At 35.0% G+C, this 21,069-nt stretch overlaps 1 protein-coding gene across 9 annotated transcripts in view; it reads right to left on the bottom strand.

The window, feature by feature from the left end:
- Positions 1–708: 708 nt before the first annotated feature.
- CCDC88A (coiled-coil domain containing 88A) overlaps positions 709–21,069 on the bottom strand; it is a 199,204-nt gene continuing 178,843 nt past the window's right edge. For 2 of the 9 annotated variants that reach the window (XM_085019197.1, XM_085019194.1), the window contains exons 24-31: positions 20,842–20,934; positions 20,507–20,721; positions 17,188–17,271; positions 15,984–16,187; positions 15,309–15,380; positions 13,980–14,060; positions 10,586–10,845; positions 8,489–10,389 (exon numbers count right to left, since the gene is read on the bottom strand). In XM_085019197.1, the coding sequence (XP_084875323.1) occupies positions 9,394–10,389; positions 10,586–10,845; positions 13,980–14,060; positions 15,309–15,380; positions 15,984–16,187; positions 17,188–17,271; positions 20,507–20,721; positions 20,842–20,934 (2,005 nt within the window). In that variant the 3' untranslated portion in view covers positions 8,489–9,393. Of the gene's footprint in view, positions 3,748–4,485; positions 4,586–8,488; positions 10,390–10,585; positions 10,846–13,979; positions 14,061–15,308; positions 15,381–15,983; positions 16,188–17,187; positions 17,272–20,506; positions 20,722–20,841; positions 20,935–21,069 lie in introns of those variants that run through there. The other 7 variants (XM_021087519.2, XM_021087520.2, XM_021087522.2 and 4 more) reach the window with 7 other exon arrangements.

Here is a 21,069-nt window from a genome sequence, read left to right as displayed (position 1 = left end):
GTCCCTAAGAAAGGAAGTTTTTGGTTGCTCTGTATACAAAATGAAAATTTAATGAACAGAATCAAAAAGACACTGAGGACCTTAGATAACTGGTTTTCCTGCCCTCCTCATCTTATGGCGAAAACAGGCCCAGAAGGACTGAACTGCCCTAGGACAGACACATGGCTGGTTGCCGTCTCTAACATTCTGCCTCCCAAAGTCTAAAAGTGAAAATGAAAATGAAAGAGATTGATTTGTACAATCTATTATTATCTTTAAGACTTTTGTGACTGACAAAACTGACTCTCCTCTCTTTCTCCCAAAACCTCCAATATTCATTCCAAAGTGATTAGGACAGAATAAACAAGGTTATGGGTTACGTCTGAAAATAGGGCAAAGGGAAAGGAAAGACTAATACTCAGCTAAATTATATTGTTATGATTTCCAACCACTTGTCATATCACCTCTTTATTTCTTTTTATATCAGTTTGACAAGTGAATGTTAAACCAACTTAACTGTTTGAGGAGAAATAAAGTTTAAAAACTAAGATGAAAAATACTGTTTTAAAAAAGACAAATCAGCCAAATGATCATGTCTATTTGTTATGAACTGGATTTTTTGTTGTTGTTATAAACCGTGGCTTATATTAGATATAGCCAAGTAATAAACATTTTGCTATTCAACTCCAAATCCCTCAGTAGCATTACTTTTAAAGGAAATGTAACAGCTTTTATATTATTTGATTTGGTATTTAATAACAGTTATAAGTACAATGGCAAACACTGAAAGAGAGAACTCTTAGTAGAAAAGAAAAAGACAATTTAAAATCAGGTTTTTTAAAAGGGTGTTATAAGTGCAACTTTATCCATAAGCATTCCTTTTAAGGCATTTTCATTGTTGTCCAAATAACATGTACATCAAGGTTTATATTATAAAATGGGCTCCTTCTGTATTATTCATTCAAGGCTTAAAGAAAAAAATACATCTCAGGACTAAGTGAAGAGGAAAAGAAAACACAAAAATTCACCACTTTTCTCATAAAAAGTAACTTAAAATACAAAAGTCATTTAGTATACATTATTACTCCTCATTGTAACTCCAGATTTGGTACAGTATCTTTTTCACTTCCTGACATTAACTGTTAAGACAGTGCAGGTCGTAACACTTGTGAGGTGGCTGCAATTCTGTACTATGCACAGTGATTTTTAGGCTCTTACAAGTGCCTTGCATGAAAGGTGCTACATACAAACCTGTTTCATGAACTCTTTGGTAACCACCAGTTGAAAAACTTGGACCAAACATTTCTACATTGCCAGATCTGAAGCACTTTAATGGAGCTCTGGGAAGAAGCTATCACCCTGTATATAAATTCTTCAATTTCCTAGAGGGGTTAGGTATTGACTTAGAATAGAGACAGATAATTAAAAGCATGTCAGGCTCCAGTCAGGAAATTGGCCCCTGTGACTTTTTTTTAATTGGCTATACTATTTTGTTTGGCAGAAGCCGTTTAAGGGAGAAGCATGACTGCATACTAAGTTTGCTTCTGATGGTATCTTTTGGAGACAGTAAAATATTCATGTGGTTAGTCCTTTTTTGAAATGGTATGAAAAAGACAATGAATGTAATTGTGACTTCCTACTTATGCAATTTCAAGTGTTGTCTTGCTGCATTTTCTCAGTGTCAGCCTATTCAGGTTCAGTACTTCATAGGCTACCCTTAAGCATTTTCTAATTGAAGTAATAACCTGCGCCTTCAGTCAGCGGGTTCTCTATTTTAGGATGTTAGTGTCCTGGGGAGATCAAGCTGTGATATCATTCACCTCATTGGGTTACCTCCTACTCATTAAGTTTCAACTTTCAGTTAATGTCCTGGGATGTGTCCTAGTTGTGCAAATTAGATGCTAGTTAATATAATACTAAGTTACCCACTTATTGTATTTAGCTAAAACATAATTTCTATATTTACTTTCAATTTATCCACCTAAAAATGAATTTACATTTTTTACATGCAAGTGTCTCTCGACTGCCATGACACCCATTATCAATCTGATACTTGAATCTTGGGAGTCATCATGGAGACAGATGTTTCAAAATCTAGAGAACAGGTTCTAAATATGTCTGTCTGTTATGCAATACTTGTATTTTAGTAAGAATCCTTTGTATTTACATTTATATAGCACCTTTCATCCAAGAGTTTAAAAGAGATTTAACTTACAGCATTATTTGGTGGCAAACCTAAGTTAATGGTGGCATTAGTTAAGTCCAAGTTCTCTAACTTCCACTTCAATTCCTTTTCAACTATACATGGTATATTTCTTTTTCATTACTGGTCTTTCTGAAAGTAGACTGAACAAAAACACTGTTACTGGCCTACCAAAAAGAGAGAAAGAAAAAAGGGTGCAAGATGGGAGAGATGAGATATTTCTCACAGCTACCAGATTAGTGATGAAACACACAGTTAATAAACCACATACTAGGGAATTATTCCAAAAAGAGTTTTAGAGCTGGTAATGAGAGCCTAAGAAGTATACTGTTAAAATTTAAAAGTCAGCATATTTCTCATTTCAGACATTTAAGATTATTTTGATATTTATGTTAAATAATGAATTTGCATTAGTAAGTATCACTGCATTATTTTGATTTCATAAGAAAATAAAACTGTGATATAAAATTGGAACTACAAAAAAACGGATGTTTCCCTGGGTTAACTAAATTTACTTTTTGTGCTTCTTTCAAATGTTTACGGTAACAAATGCGTACAAATATTTCAAAAGTACCGATAATAGTTATCAACTTTAATGTAGTATTATAAAGGACAAAAACAGAAAAACTCTTACTAATAAGTGGTAACCTTAATAATAAATGAGTTCCTGGCAAAATGCAGATCATAGTAAATTATTTACATTATTTTTGCCATAAGAAAACTTCTTAAGCAACAGTCAGCTCTCAAGTTAAAAAAACAAACACGTATATAACTCAATACTAAAGAAGGGAAATGATTTCAAACACAACAGCTCTATCTTGGGAATGTCATTTGCTAGAAAAACTACCTTATGAAAAAAAATTTCAGAAAAACACACTTTAATTACCTTGGATCCATGTGTGAACTGCTTAGTGTTGCTTAGTGGGGGACATGGAAAGATTAATATCACTGTAAATTCTCCTATCTCAGACTTTTCAGAGTTATCTCATAAACTGAATTTCTTTTGCAGTGCATCAAGATAACTGGCTTAAAAAAGAAAAGAATACCAACACATGCAGTCTGCTAACCAAATAAGGCTCTGACATGCCAAAACAATGTTCTCTGTATCTTGATATATAGTACATTCCACAACATACTACAGCATTTAATTTAGGTTTACACAACTAAATATAAATGGCTAGATTTTGGCTAATACTTAGCAGAAGCATTAAGCAAACATGGATAAATTCATGAACAGATGATGAAAGAAGTAGATTGTTCTTGGAGTACTTCTTGAAACTTTAAAACACTTGGTCCTTAGCGAGAGAATATCCTTTATTCAGTAGATCTTAACAGTACAATGTATAGTAAGTCACAAAAAAACCTTCTAAAAATTTTGGCAGTTGACTCCAGTAGTGCTCCTTGATTCAAGGAAGTAATGAAGGTTTGTATTTCTTGCCTGCTCTATTCACGAAGGATTATTTAAAGTCTCCTTAAAGAGTTTTTAAAATGTTTCCTATAGTTGGGTGTCTTGTTACTTCAGAAATAAAGGCTTCACACTGAGAAACTGAAGGACACTTTTCTCTCTGTATTTAGTTGGAAGGTAGAAAGAAGAAAGAAAATGTAAGAAAAGCTTGAAGATAAGAGATACAAAATACAGAGTAGTCACTAAAAGAACAGCATGCACCAGATACTTATATAGAGATGAGAGTGACAGAAAGTCAGAAACAATTTTTCTTTGGTTCCTCATAGAAAAGACATTTAATCTACTCTCCTTAATTATTAAGAATGTTGCATGGAAGCAGTGAAAACACTGGATCCTTAACCCACTGCACCACCAGGGAACTCCAAGAAAAACAATTTTTAAAGATACGTTTCCTGCACTGATGGGCAAATCTTTTGGGAATCAACTAATTTTTAAAACTTTTTCTTTTCATGGCTGCACCCGTAGCATATGGAAGTTCCCAGACTAGGGGTCGAAATGGAGCTGCAGCTGGTGGCCTACACCACAGCTGCAGCAACACCAGATCCAAGCTTCATCTGCGACCTACACTGCAACTCATCACCCCAGACCCTTAACCCACTGATCAGGGCCAGGGACTGAACCTGCATCCTCATGGATAATAGTCAAGTTTGCTACCACTGAGCCACAATGGGAACTCTGGGAAATCAACTAAACTTGATTTACTGTTAAGACAGAAAGTCATGAATTAAGCAAGCAATATTTACATCTGTTAATGCAATGTGCACTTGTTCTTATACTTAATGCAGTTAGTTTGTATAAATGAGACTAATCTCATTCACATTTTAAGCAAGAAACTCACCACTTGGCCCACATGTCATGTAGTGGGTAATACAATTAGGAGCTTTGTTGCTCCCTAGACCTGCTTTTTGAATTTCTGCTTTCTTGTACTTTGTCCACATCTGCAGGAGAAAAGCATTTCATGTTATTTAATAAAAGGCTAAACATAACACAATTCATGAAGATAAACTAAAAAGCTCACTGAGTAGGGCAAGAAGGAATCTAACTCTGCAAATGCTATTCATCTGAGAGACATCTCATTACTGAAGACTAATTTTTATATTTTAAAAACTATAAATAACATACTTATGTCCTTTTAGTGACAGGTTTACTTACTTATATTTACTAAATTGTTATGCATAGTTTTAAAGTAAAAAATAATCTTGCATGCAGCTGCAGGAACATCCACAATGAAAAACATTTGTATTATTTACTAAAAATAAGCCAGGGCCCAAGGCATATTTTATAGGTAAATAACATAGCTACTTACAGTTAAGGCTAAAATTGCTTTGTTCAAAGGGACCTAATAAATTTACAGTGTCACAAATAGTAACAGTATAATTTCTAGAAACCTAAGCCAGGAATATGAAAGCTATTAAATTTCACCTAAAATTAGGGTACTAATACAGGCATACCTCAGAGTTATTGAAGGTTTGGTTCCAGACCACTACAATAAAGTGAATATAGCAATAAAGCAAGTCACATGAATTTTTAGTTTCGCAGGGCATATAAGTTGTGTTTATACTGTAGTCTATTAGCATTATATCTATAAAAAATGTGTATCCTTTAATTAAAAAATACTTTATTACTAAAAAAAAAGCTAACCATCATCTGAGCCCTTAGCAAGTCATAATCTTTTTGCAATAGTTATATCAAAGACCACTGATCACAGATCACAACAAATATAACAATAATGAAGGAGTTTCAAATATTTTGAGAGTTACCAAAATGTGACGCAGAGTCAGAAACTAAATAAATGCTGTTGGAAAAATGGAGCTGATATGCTTATTCAATGCAAGGTTTCCACAAATCTTCAATTTGTGTTAAAAAAAAAAAAACCCACAGTATCTGTGCAGTACAATAAAACAAAGTGCAATAAAACAAGATATGCCTGTAATCCTCTACGAACCCGTAGGTTTATCTATTTTTTTTTTGTCTTTTTTTTTTTTTTTTTTTTTTTTTTTGCTATTTCTTGGGCCGCTCCCGCGGCATATGGAGGTTCCCAGGCTAGGGGTCTAATCGGAGCTGTAGCTTCTGGCCTACGCCAGAGCCACAGCAACGTAGGATCCGAGCCGCGTCTGCAATCTACACCACAGCTCACGGCAACGCTGGATCGTTAACCCACTGAGCAACGGCAGGGATCGAACCCGCAACCTCATGGTTCCTAGTCGGATTCGTTAACCACTGCGCCATGATGGGAACTCCATGAACCCGTAGGTTTATGGAGATGTCTTGGAGGAAAAAAGTTGCTCAATGGAGTCAGAGTTGCTTCACTTTTATCTTTAAAAACTATCTAAATAGATTTCATTTATAGAAAGTATTATGTTAATTTAAGTTTAGGAAATATTAGCTCTATATTATTTCTGAGGTTCTTCCCACTGCTCAAGATTTCATTCCAAGTGCAATCAAGAAACCTAAGTAAAACAGTATTTGGGGAGTTTTTCATGACTCCACAGCTGGTGTCAGTTTCTGGAGGATGTCAAACCTGTATTCTAAGACAGTCCTCAAGACACATAACATGTTATGTTAAATATCTGTCTTACATGCACATTGTGTATGTTCTTTTTGAAAACATGCTGTACGTGTAACTATAGCCATTTGGGTTAGAAATATTTCTTTCCTGTGAGTATTGTAAAATAATCACAGCTTTTACTATACCAATGCATGATTTCTCAATGTATTTTTGTTTTTTTGCTTTTTAGGGCCACACCTGCAGCATATGGAAGTTCCCAGGCTAGGGGTCAAATCTGAGCTATAGCTGCTGGCCTATGCCCTAGCAATGCCAGATTGAAGGTACGTTTGTGACCTACACCACAGCTCACGGCAATGACAGAGCCTTAACCCACTGAGCAAGGCCAGGGATTGAACCCATACCTTCATGGATACTAATCGGGTTTGTCACCACTGAGCCCACCAGAACAGGAACTTCCTCAATGTATTTTTATAAATACATTTAATACTTTAGGTTTAAGGTGTAAGGCCAGACTAATCTAAAAAGCTGAAATGGTTGTGAAATAATCCTTGACTCAATGTGGAAAAGAAATCAAACTAAGTATTACATTATTATATATGGCCCCATGTAATCTCACCTACATTTACCATTAAGTTTTATGAAAAAAGGGACTTCAAAAAACATTAGAACTGATTGTGAAACAATTGACAACAGAACAGAATGATATGTTCATGTAGAAAATATATTAGGTGGTGCTAAAAATATGAAAAATTTTTATTGTGTTTATTTGATTACCCGTTCTCAAAATTTTTTTTTTTTTTTTTTTTTTTTTTTGTCTTTTTGCCTTTTCTAGGGCCGCTTTCGCAGCAAATGGAGGTTCCCAGGCTAGGGGTCTAATCAGAGCTGTAGTCACTGGCCTATGCCACAGCCACAGCCACAGCAACTCAGGATCCCAGGCTAGGGGTCTAATCGGAGCTACAGCTGCCAGCCTACACCACAGCCACAGCAATGCCAGATCCTTAACCCACTGAGCAAGGCCAGGGATCGAACCCGCAACCTCATGGTTCCTAGTCGGATTCGTTAACCACTGAGCCACGACAGGAACTCCCTCAAAACATTTTTAATACGAGCTGGCTATGAGAAATGAAGTATGGTCAAAGGTATAAATGGAAGGGACCTAGCCTCTGAAACAATCTTATATAAGTACAAGAAGATGGCTTAATTTACAAAGGATACAAATTTCTTTCTTTCTTTTTTTTCTTTTCTTTTTTTTTTTTTTTGCTTCCACCCATGACATGTGGAAGTTCCCAGGCCAGGGATCAAACCTGCACCAGAGCAGCAACCCAAGCCACTGCAGTGATAATGCCAGATCCTTAATCTGCTGTGCCGTAAGAGAACTCTAGGATACAAATTTCATTAAGCAAAGATTATCTATAAATTCTTTTTTTTTCTTTTTAGGGCTGCACCTGCAGCATATATGGAAGTTCCCCGGCCAGAATTTGAATCAGAGCTGCAGCTGCTGGCCCACTCCACAGCCAAAGCAATGCTGGATCTGTGACCTATGCTGCAGCTTATAGCAATGCCAGATCCCTAACCTACTGAGTTTTAGGCCAGGGATCGAATCTGCATCCTCATGGATACTAGTCAGATTCTTATCATGCTGAGCCACAATGGGAACTCCATATTCTCTTTTCTTTGGCTCAATTAATAATAATAATTTAATATAACAACATACATAAAGTTATAACTTTCTTTTGGGTATCTAAGTTTATTATTTTTTAATTACTCAATGAATTTTATTACATTTATAGTTGTACAACAATCATTTCTTCTCGATGCCAAGTTGTATTACTATCAGTAATATTTAGGATGAATCAAGGTGGTAAAAATATTGCAGAGACAGAGCTAAGACATACTTCTTTAGAACTAAGTGAATCAGGGTTATGGGTTTCTTATGGTTTTTGTTTTGTTTTGTTTTATTCTAGGAGTCAGAGATTCAAGTTTAACTGATTTTGCTTTAAAAGTTCTATGACTTCCACAAGATAATTTTAAAATTTATGAGTCAGAACTGACAAATATTTTCTCTTTTATGACTATTTTTTAGCTAAGAGTTTGCATTTATTTTTAGTTCTAAAGTTTTTTTTCTACTAAAAACATATTCATTTGTTTAAATGGTTAAAAATACTAATTTTACATTTTAATTTAGCATAGTGTACTAATTTAAGAAAATTCTGTTTTAGGGACAGACATATATAATTGAGTAATAAATAAATTATAAATTGTAACAATCTTTACCACTTTTTTAACTTGTTAACCTTTCAGACAGAAGTAAAAATGCAAATTTCCAACACACTGAGTATGATGTGCTTTATTTCTCTTTGATTCTATATTATTTTAAAAAAACCTGAAAAAACTACTGTTAACTGATTCCAAGTAAAAAAGTCATCTTGAAGAAAAGATAAGTGTTTCAGCTCTTATATTTATCAGACAAAGAAAGTGAAGAAAAAAAAAATAGAATACAAATGCTCCTAGCCACCATATAAGTCACATTTAAATTTGATGCTTTTTTAAAAGAATTACACTAAATTTATATGTATTAACAAAAGTTTTAAATCTGTAACAATTTTATAAATATGGGCACAGTTAATATTTGCTACATAAAGTGTTGACTTCTTAGCTATTTCTTTGAAAATAAATAGCAGAGAGAGGCATAATTAAGTGGCAAAATAAAATGACATCTTATAAACATAATTTCCTTACTAATAGTGTACATGTGCAATATGAACTGCACATTCTAGGAAAAAAAAAGAAAAGACAGAAAGAGAAGGAAGGAGGGAGGGAAAAAGGGAGCAAAAGGGAGGGAGGAAGAAAATGAGCATTCTTTTTTGGAAGCAACAAAATAAATATGACTTGGAAATGACTTCTTGGTAATTATAGCATGCAACCATTTTAACATTCTTCTAGGTATCAAAATAACAATCTCTTACTAGGTGACAAGAAATGTGAAAGAGGAGCTTGTATTGTTAAGGTTTTTAAAATCATGCAGAAAATGTACAATGCAGTTAATATTTCATGCAAGCTTTCTTGTGGTTACACAGTCTCATTTATATACATGCCACAATATACATCTGAACACTATGCCACAATTTAAAAATATAAATCTAGCCAAATGTTACTTTCCAACAGCAGCTCTTCCAATCAGATTAGAGAAGCATAGTGCATATGAAATGACATCATACACATTTTGTGCAATTTTTATCATACACAACCATACTCATACCAAACAGTTTGATTATCCTCAGAAACCAACAATGCGGTTTCTGTGTCCTTAGGATAGGGACATGCAGGAGTGATAAGATCACTGCTATCTACAGAAGACTGTGAGTTACTATTACTACAGTTCTGACTATCATAAAACTGCTCGTTATTTTTCCGTACAGCTTTATCCAAAGAAGCAGAAGCCTGGTCAATTACTCTGGTGACTGATCTGGGAGGCAACCCACTTATGTTACTGACTAATTCTGTATTTAGAGATAAAAATGGCTGAGATGGATAAGCCACAGTAAAGGACTCTAAGCTGTCTTTAGCTGATATTCCAAGTGCATCATTAAACATATTACTAGTGGCAAAAGTTTGGTTTAGAAAATATGACTTTTCTGCTCTTAAGTTTCTGGTCTGGGCATATGGAGACTTGGGCTTGTCTGTACCTAAATTATTTTGTGCTTGAGAGCCTACAGGATATGCTGGACCGTGAAGTGTATGAGAGGACCACGGGTATAAATGGTACTCACTAGATGCTGCAGTGATGCTGCTATCAGCAGTAGCTGGTGGTGAATCAACTGACATAGGTAGTCTACTGTCTTTTGTCAAAAAATCATGGATACTTGTCCTTCGAGTAGTTCCTTCGGCAGTAGAGATCACACTGCTTGCACGAGGTAAAGTGGCATAAGGATTACTATCTTTTGATTGTCGTGACAGAGAAGTTTCTTTTACTAACTTTATCTTTCCTTGAGTGCCTAGTGTAGACTTTCCTGAAGAACTAATGAAATAGGTATCTTCAGTCTTTTGAGGACCAGGTCTCACAAACTGTTCAGGCTTAGTTGTCCGTCTGTCATAGAAGTCTCCAGGAGTTTTTCCACTTACTGACCTGGCCAGACCACAGCTAACTGGTTTGTTTTTTCCCAAAAAGTCAGAAGATACAGACAAACTTTTCATTACTTCATCTAAAAGATTCTCTTGACTTGAGGGCTTTATCTATTAAAAAAAAAAATCAGAGCAGATTAGAGAATACAGCCATGCTTTTTTAATTCCCTGATAGAGGAGCCTGTACAATAAAAAACTGCTAATGTCCCTAAACACTCCTTAACTTAAAAAAAGGCTCTAAAGTTCAACCACAGAAATTTAACTTGTAGCGTCCATCTAAATTAGGGTTACCATAGATAAAACTCACCTGTATTGAGGTAAGCTTGTTGCTTTCTTCCAAAAACTGTTGTAGAGTAACAACTTCACTTCCAGGGGAACCACTTTTGATCTTGCGATGTGCTCGACTCTCTAGTGTTTTGTGCTGGAGCACTGGACTTGATCTGGTTTGTCTTTTCAAGTACTGGATTGGACTGCTACCACTGCTGGACCAGGCTTCATGCTCATGAAGCAGGCTAAATTCTCCACTGCTGTGGCTTTGTGGCCTGCTTTGGATATTAACTGCACCTGCTTTTGGAGTAAATGGTATGTTAAGAGTTCAATAACTGAACTGAGATTAAAACTATGTAAGTACTGACATTTGTTGACTGGATTCTTGTGAACAGTCAAACTGACTTTGACAGCTTTCTTTAGACATGCTTAGTAAACCATGTTAATCTTTCATTAGTCTAACAACTGTTCACCAGAGCCTGCTTCAAGGGCAGACTTGCCTTCACCACCATACCCAGAGCCTAACCATACAAAGCAGGCACTCAATACATCTGATAAGAAAGCGAATGAATGAATAAGTGAATAAGACATTTTAAAAAATTCAAGTTCAAATAATTGTAAAAGGCCTCACAATTTAGAACAAAACATGATTACATGAATTTTAAATTATTTGAGAATGTTAAAATCAAAAACTCTCTTGAAATGCTAAAAATTCTTTTTTAAAAATTTTATTTATTTTTTTTAGTGGCTGCACCTTTGGCATATGGAAATTCCTGGGCTAGGGGCTGAATCAGAGCTGCAGTTACGGGCCTATGCCACAGCCACGGCAACATGGGATCTGAGCCGCATCTGTGACCTATAATGTATATTGCAGCAATGGTGGATCCTCAACTCACTGAGAGAGGCCAAGGATCTAACCCGCATCCTCACAGACACTATACAGGGTTCTGAACCCACTGAGCCACAAGAGGAACTCCATTAAAAAATTGTAATTTTTGACTTTCTTCTTTTTATTGGCCATACCCATGTATGCAGAACTTCCCAGGCCAGAAGATGGAACCCACACCATAGCAGTGACCCAAGCCATAGCAGTGACAATGCCAGATCCTTAACCAGTAGGCCACCTGGGAACTCCCATTTTCTGATTTTCTGTGAGGTCTTTATTCCTTATTTGAAGGCTTCTCTGTTCATCCTAAATGAATATCTGGACTATCTGATTCTTCTTGCTTTCCACTCTTGGCATGGTGTCTATAGAGCCTCAAGATTCAGTTGAGGTTGAACTACTATACAAAATGCAAACTACTAGTTCTGGGAAAAAGCTTCCTAAAGTTTATGCTATTCCTTAAGAATGCTTATTCATTTTGATCAATTGCAAACTGTACGGATACAGCATCAGATAGAAAATGCAACTTTTTACAAGGAGATCCTGCTGAGTAGCATTGAGAGCTATGTCTAGATACTCATATTGCAACAGAACAAAGGGTGGGGGAAAAATGTATACATGTAAGGATAACTTGATCCCCTTGCTGTACAGTGGGAAAAAAATAAATAAAAAAAAAAGAAAAAGAAAAAAGTAAAAAAAGAAAATGCAACTTTCCATGGTTTCCTAATCACAGAGAATAAAGTGGGTCATGAAAGATTTTGGCTCAAGCTATGTGACATTTTATAGAAAAGAGATTTTCTCAAATTTTCAAATCAGAGAAGACTTCTTCACATTTTCAGACTATATTTTTTAACAGGATACAAGAACATGATTTTATATATTTTTTTTAGGGCTGCACCTGCAGCATAGAGAAGTTCCCAGGCTGGGGGTCGAATTGGAGCTACAGCTGCTGGCCTACACCACAACTACAGCAACATGGGATCTCAGCCACATCTGCCACCTATACCATGCCTCATGGCAATGCTGGATCCTTAACCCATTGAGTGGGGCCAGGGATTGAACCTGCATCCTCATGGATGCTAGTCAGATTCGTTTCTACTGTGCCACAAAGGGAGCCCCAAGAACATAACCATAAAGACAAAAAATAATCTTTCCTTGAAATCGGATTTTCCTGTTCACTGCAACAGAGCATTAATAAAATAAAATTACAACTGAAATAAAATGTTATAAATACGAAAAAGCAATAGGACAAATGCACTCATTATAATTTAAAAATTCCGGACTGTAGAGAAAAACCACTTTAACAAACTTTTTTTTTTTTTGTCTTTTTCCTATTTCTTGGGCCGCTTCCACGGCATATGGAGGTTCCCAGGCTAGGGGTCCAATCGGAGCTGTAGCCACTAGCCTACACCAGAGCCACAGCAACGCGGGATCCGAGCCGTGTCTGCAACCTACACCACAGCTCACGGCAACGCCGGATCGTTAACCCACTGAGCAAGGGCAGGGACCGAACCCACAACCTCATGGTTCCTAGTCGGATTCGTTAACCACTGTGCCACGACGGGAACTCCTTAACAAACTTTTTAAATCTATTAAATAATTCCTGAGTAGGAAGTATACCTTTAAAGAAAAAGGTATTAATTAGTCAATGCTTCCAGACATTTACATAAAAACTTCACCTTGGAGGCAAAAAATACCTTGAATTTTTTTTTTTTTTTTGGCTGTGCTCTTGCATGGGATCAAACTTGTGCCACAGCAATGACCTGAGCCATAGCAGAGACAACACCGGATCATTAATCTGCTGAGCCACTAGGGAATTTCACACCAATTTTTTTTTTTTGTCTTTTCAGGGCTGCACCTGTGTCATAAGGAGGTTCCCAAGCTAGGGGTCAAATCGGAGCTGTAGCCTCTGGCCTATGCCACAGGAACCCCAGATCTGAGCTGCACCTACACCACTGCTCACGGCGACAATGGATCCTTAACCCAATGAGCAAGGCCAGGGATCAAACCTATGTCCTCAGGGATACTAGTCAGACTCGTTTTCCACTGAGCCATGACAGGGAACTCCCAAACTAATTCTTTATATGAGCTAAAATGCATCTACCTGGCTCTTGCTACACTTACAGGTCCACAATTTTTTTCACATATTAAAAAATACAATTCCCCTTATTTTACATATAAATTAAGCTAAAACACTTTCTGTGAGTTCAGTGTGTAGATATCAGTGAGAAAATAAGGACAACCATTTTCATGACAAAGACAAAATGTAAGTAAAATAAAGTCTTACAGATACCTTTTGAAATAGAAAGGTTACAATAAAAAGATTTTATCTGTGAAGATGAAAAATGGAAACCAAAATAACTGCTCCTGTTTTTACATTTGTACACATTGAAATACATTTGTATTACAATGTGAAAGTATAAAATATTCCAAGGAACTATGTTCCAAACATAGATGATTTGGATTTCATACTTTACCCTAGAAACTTCATCAATCTCCCGCTTTAAGATCTGGATATGGATGGAGCATATTAAATTTACCTACAGCATACCTTTGACTTCATGGAGTGAAGCATTATTATTGCTATTGCTAGTGGATGTTCTGCCACTATCAAGGCTGGCTGGTCTCGAAGCTAAATGAAAAAATCAGGAGACAGTGACAAAACTTACAGCTGAAGACCGTGAACTTTACATTCTGATCACAGAATGCTTTGAGGAAGCAATCATGCACACTTTCACAGGCTGAGCATGCCCACACAGAGTGGGATCTTAGAGTTAAGAGGGAAAAGGCATTTCCAGATAGTTTAAACCTTTGAGAAAAGGATACTTCTGAGACAATAGTTGAGATTCAAAGAAAGGAAGATAAAGTGCATAACTAGATATGGAAATGGATTTCTAGATGGATATCAGGACTATGTTAGTTGAGCGAAATGACATGCCAAAAAAAAAAAAAAAAAGGCTAGTGATTAGGTCACTTACAACAGATCAGACAAGGAACCCTGCACATTACAGAGATGCCACGAATAGGAGGAATATGAGCATCTGCAAAATTAATGTCCTGTATTGCTATCTGTATAAGGGAAACAACTGCACAGTTAACACGGCCCTATTCTACTTCTTAAAGTCCTGCTTATATACGTAATTCCTTTAACATGTTATCCATTTTTTGTAAATAATTTAGTTTGATGAGATATGATTTTCCAGATAGAAACTAAAAAATCTGAAATGCTCAACAATGCAGGAAATGTGGTTTCTTCAGTTTATCCTTTACCAAAGGAAGTATTTTTTGAACCAATGGTAAGAAGCATCTCTTGTAACTTTATTTTTTTTAATTTTTTTGTCTTTTTGCCTTTTCTAGGGCTGCTCCCTCGGCATATGGAGGTTCCCAGGCTAGGGGCCTAACGGGAGCTATAGCCGCCAGCCTATGCCACAACCATAGCAACGTGGGATCCAAGCAGCCTCTGAAACCTACACTACAGCTCACAGCAACGCCGGATCCTTAACCCACTGAGCGAGGCCAGGGATCAAACCTGCAACCTCATGGTTCCTAGTTGGATTTGTTAACCACTGAGCTATGACGAGAGCTCCTCTCTTGTAACTTTAACATTATGCCAAAATGGCAACAAAATTACCTTTAAGCATTGTGCAGGTATACTTTATAAATGACCTTGACTAAAACAGAGACTATTTTAGATGAAGCAATAACCTTGAAAAAAGCAAAAGAGAGTATTAGGTTTAAAGAAATGGCAGAGGTAGCTATGAGATGCAGGTTAGAGAAAACATGCTTGTTGGCAATGCCACATTCACCAGGTCAATGCAAGAGTCTTAGAATTCTCATTCTGTATGTAAAATGTACTCTCTAAATAAAATTCATATCTTACCATGAACTCTTGATCCCGTACTAGAATCATCACTAATACCTTGTGGACTTACGTCTTCAAAGGATGTAGTATCTACATAAAATAGCAAAATGGATATAAAAATATTTTTAACAAAAACTATAATATTTTATCTATGCAGAATATGGAAATTCTTTTTCATTCACATATAATATATATCTTGATTTAACATATTTCATAGCCTAAACCAGAAACTGGAACTAGGAGTAAGAAAAAGAAGAGCTCTGATGTGAGAGTTGATTTGTTTAGGGATAACACCAGAAGCACTGAAACAATCTCTCTGTGACCCTGCAAAGCAAAGCAAGAGCCTGGATTGTTCTATGTGGTCCTCTCTGATGTCATAATGTTTTTAGGTTTTTTGTGTTTTTTTTTCAAAGCTATCACTCTCTCCTTTTCTCATTTTTACTTGATTTGCTTTTCCATTTCTTGTTGGTTCATTAGCTGTTTCTTATGAAAGGCCTAGGAAAGATTTTTTTTTTAATTATTTGTATGATGTTTAAATTTTTGAAATGATTTGAAAATTCCCTTAGCTCAAACCTAGATTGTTTCGATAATTTTTTCAGGTTGCTGCTGTTAAAAAAGTGTACATATGAAAGTCAAATTAAATTTCCTGTTGCCAACAGTTACAGCACAGTGCAAATAGCAGACGGCCTATACCTTTATTATTAACCAACTGCTTGGATCTGAAGCCTGTAGAAGAGTTGACAGCTGAAAAGTTGATGGCTGTAGTAGAGAAGGCCATAGCTCCCAATTCTTTTCTCCTTTTACCCGTTGAAATATCATCAGGAACCTCCAAATTCTCAGTACTACCTGTCCACTGTCCTCCTGCTAGGACCATGGACTGCACCAGGTCATTCATGGCTGGGATGCAAATGAAAGCAAATGAATCAGCATGGTTAATGTATCTGCTCTTATTTCTATTTTATATTATAAATGATTTGATTATTTTCTATGGATTAATGCAAGTGAACATGAAAAACTAACAAAGGTCATTTGAATTATGACATGCATTCAGCTGAATGAAATGAGTAGGCCAAAGGCTGATCAACTTCAGCAAATATTTTTACCTCCCTCCACCCCCTTTAAAAATAGGGAAAGGAATTTTACTCTGTACAACTGCCATGCTTTTGAGCAGTGATGTGCAATATAATTTGAAGCCTTCATAATGTGGTTTTGTGGTGACAAAAATGGAATGAATAAAGGTAAGATGGAGAGCAGTTCTTTACAGCACTACTGAAAATGATAAAGAGTCCTTGGTCAGAGCAGGTTACTGAAGAAATTATTCATTTTATGAATCAATTAAGTATACCATTCAATAAAAACCTGAAAGAGAGGATATCCAAAGTAACAGACATTTAATGTGATTATAATTACCCATTCCACTTAAAAAAAAAGAGAAACTAGAGTATTATTATATTATATAAAGAATGACAAACATTTTCAAGGGTTACAGGCCATTTTATTTATTTATTTATTTAATCCTAGTTCATTAAGGAAATAAATTCCTAATGCTAAAGGTTTTGTTATATTTTCTTTAAGTAAATTTCTTTGGGAAAAAAATCTCTATGGCATATAAAATTAAAGGTTTTTTTTTCTGCCAACTTTTAGAAAGCACTAGAAATTTACAAGTATATTATACATATGAATAAACATATGCATGTATATGTATAAGTGAACATACATATAATGCAAATTCAGTGCCAGTTTTGAAAAAAAATATTCTTCCAGCTCCTTCTATTAGAGGAAGACTGCACTTTGCAAAGTAAGAAAATTGGCACAGTCCAGAGAATGGTTAGTGAAAAATTAGTAATGGAAGCCAGTGTAGTCATTTGAAAGAAGCTGAACTGTCATAAAGTCTTACACATGGAACGACGGTAGCAGGCCTTCATTTTGTCTTTATCCTTCGGTCTGTTCCTCAAAAAGGGCAGTCTTTTCAGTGCAACCACTTTAATGTCAGAGCATGAGGAAAAACAGAAACAGAAAAATGAAAGAAAAAAGGGAGAAGAACAGATGGGAGTTAAATGTTGAAATTAAGGACAGAAATGAATGTCTGAGTTTCAGCTATGTAAGCTATACTAAAGCTATTATTCTCATGCTGCTGAGTGATAATGAAATATGAAATATGTACTTTGATAATTTAAAATACTTGGAAAGGCAGTGAAGACAATGATGAGGAACATATACTTTGAAAGCTTGCATAAAGCCCTACAATTATAGAAACTGATTAGAATTACTTACTGAAAAAACAATTTTCCTAATTAATTTGTAAAGATGAACCTTTACTATTAAGTTGGTGGGCTACACAGTATGCATGTTAAAAATGTAGAAGACTTTTTAATCCTCTATTTTTTCTAACTTTTTAAGTTACAAGGTTTTATTTTAGAAAAAAATAATTTAGAAAATGTACATCCTGTGAAAGTATTTCACTAAAATACCTCCACAAAAACTAAGATGTCCAGGGAATGTTTAAAACAATCAAAAGAAACTTAAAAAAATTTTTCATTAAAAACTTTCATTATTTTCTTAAACCTTAATAAAGAAAATAGGCAGTTAATTCTTTGTTTAAACTGAATTCTACTGCATCATTTAGCAGCACCACTTTATTATTCTTTTGAGAGAAGTCTTTCAAAAAAATGACATGAGCAATTAAACTAATTTCATTTTGCAAAATGTTTGCAGGGAGAAACAGAAAAAAGAGTATTTTGATAGTAGTAATAAGCTTCAATAAGCCTAAAAGATAAAGAGGTAGCCTAAAGCAAGCAAAAACAACAGAGAAATACGTATTTATAACATTTTTAGATATTTTGAAGGGCTTTGGGGATCTGTTTATTTTAAAAAATCAAAGGCAATATACTATGCAGGAAAACTATATAAAGTGAAAATTAGGATTATAACTTTGTAGGAGTTATTAATAAAAATTAAAATGTTCACTGAAGTCACTAACATTCTTAAGCTACATTTTAATAAGATTTTAATACAAAAAACTGTTACACCTTTTTGGAACTGCAATTTAGGAGCTAGAGAAAAACTTGCACCAAGACTTAAAAGCATATTGGACACAGCCAATATGCTTTTTCTCAGGGTTTGCTGTCATTTGTAAATAATAAAAAGCTCTTTGACAAACTGACAAGTATCATTCATTAAGGAGAATGCAATGGATGTACAGCCTTTTAACTTATTTATTTGACTGATATTAAGAATAGTCATGATTCATTTAAGCTTTTCTTTTTCTAGCTTGGTAAACACAGCTGTTTTCAATGATTAAAAAGAAATGAACTGAAAGCAATGTAAAAATGGACACTTAGCTAAAACAAAGCTGAGTGGTTGCAGCATGCACATTTTGCTTTAGATAATTTTTCTGTTTTCAACTCTTTTCCACAGACTGCTTTACTGACAGACACACATTCTTCCAAAATGAACAGGATAAAAGAATTAAAACTTTTTTGCCAGTGGTGGAATGTAATCCTTATGGCAATTAGCTTATAGATATACAACGTTCTCTTCCCAAACATATTAAAATTAAGGGAACATGAGAATTGTTGGATTTTGCATTTATTTTTAAAATTCTAAAAATGAACAACTGCTAGAAAGGAGAATATCACTTCCTTCTGATTCTTACTCTGGATGTTTCAGCAGAAAGTATGAAGGAATGACAGATTTATATTTAAAACAAAATGACCTCAAAAAAGGCTGTTGTGCCTTGTGTATGTTCTCATAGTAAATTGAAATACTTTCCTTTAATTAAAAAATTAAGTATACCCATTAACATTTCTCATTAAATAAGATGTCAGATATTATATATCTAAAGGTAGCAGACAAAAATTGAATCATCTGGCAACTTCTTAAGGAATACTTGATGATTGCTCTACAAGAAGTTTAATGTAGATATGGCCGACATAATTATTATTAGGTGGATATATGGAATTAAACCACTTTCTTGAGACTAATACACACGCAAACACACTTGGATGTATATATGCATGGATATGTACTCATGTATGAGCATGATGTTTTTTCTTGCTTACTTTTGGATTCCAGTTTTTAGCATGCTGTTGCTGCATTCTGAAATACAGCCTATAATGAATGCCTAATCTCCTATACTATAAAATACTGTCTTTCCAGAGATAACTCACCTGAGGGCAAAACAATGTCTATATAGTTTTTTGAAAGTGTTTTGAGAGCTGCCCACATGGAGAGTCTATCCCTGGGGGAAGTAGTAGTTATTTTTCCCTATGTACTTTAAAAGAATAGTAGTGGGAAAAAAAAAGATACATATATATATAGTGTTTATATGGTGACTCTGGAGATAGTGTGAGTGGATTCAAAATATCCTGTTTACATATTTCAAAAGAACATTATTATTAGTCAACTTCTTAGATATCTTCAAAGGGTCTCCCCACTAGACTCTTTTCTTTCTCTTAAAATACACTTCTTCAGGCTTTCACTTTGCTCTTGCTGTTTAGCTAAGCACACCAGCAATGAAATCAAAAGATTATGAATTGTATAGTACATGTTAAAATGTGATACTTATACATTTGTAATTAAAAAACATAAATCACAATACACAAATTTCTATCTCCGTATCTATTTTAATCCAGCCTTTACCAAGCAACCCCTCAATACCTTTTATAACCTTCAAATATTTCTAAATCATTGAATAACATTCTCTTCAAATTCGTTCCTATTTTTCTTTGCTTCCTCACAATGTAACTTTGCTCCAATTTGACATTCAAGTATGAGTAAAACCTCATTAGAAAAAGCCTTATTATTCTATTTAGGTATAAATAATTATAAAAATGACCCCTCATAAATAGTTCTCAATTGCTCCCCATAATTACCCTGTAATGTATGATGCTAAGGCAAAAGGCTTGCCCATGTTAACAGAACTAGCAAGTGGCAGAGGTATTCTGGCTCTCATTTCACTGTTCTTTCTATATCAACTCCCTGGCCAGACGATGGTATGTACCTCTGAGCATGGAATTTCTCCACATAATAGAGAAAATCGTGTCGTTATGCAATACTGCAGTATGCAATGACTTTTAAAACATACAGAATTGAAAAGAAATGCATTCATCAGACTGTTACCCAAAGGACTGTCGAAGTTATTTGAAAGAAATATTTACAAATAATTCTAAAACAATACTAGAGATCACAAATATGTAAAGAGTTTAAGCACTCACTGCTGCTTTTCTTGGTCCCCAAAGTTTGGCCATCTTCTAAAGAATTTGAACCTACTGAAGAACTATCTTGACTGTCTTGATGGGGGAGTTGAAGAAATCCTTCACTGGAGTCTGAGCGGGTTGGTGTTAATGTCAGTGATTTCTGACGTTCTCGATTAACGTCTTTCTTAGACTTTATCAATTTTCTCATTTTTAGAGTGATCCAGTTGCCTCTCCTAATAAAATAATGAAAAAATTCTTATCAGTCTAAAATGCACCATATAAGTCTTTTTCAAAATCAGAAGTTTTTCTTTCTCTTTTCAAAATGAAAATGAAAAAAATTTGGTTAACAGTACCTTCTCGGAGGAGATGGGTCATAAAATTTGTATTGATCCATAATTTTCTCTTCTAATTTCTCCTTTTGTCGTCTTAATTCATTTAACTTATCACTGTAAAAATAAAAATTATATTTAATACATGCATCATATTTTGTGCAGTTATGAATGATTAAATTATGTGGGGGACTATGATCTAATTTCTCCCCGAAATACAAAGAAACACAGACACCACAGTTGACAATTAAG

The sequence above is a fragment of the Sus scrofa genome, chromosome 3 (assembly GCF_054392235.1).
Source record: "Sus scrofa isolate SSC_HxYL_T2T_F1_AM1 chromosome 3, Sscrofa_HxYL_maternal_Yorkshire_Landrace_v2.0, whole genome shotgun sequence".
NCBI classification, from domain to species: domain Eukaryota; kingdom Metazoa; phylum Chordata; class Mammalia; order Artiodactyla; family Suidae; genus Sus; species Sus scrofa.
Note: the sequence above shows the minus strand (reverse complement) of the source record. Positions and strands in the feature narration are given on the sequence as shown.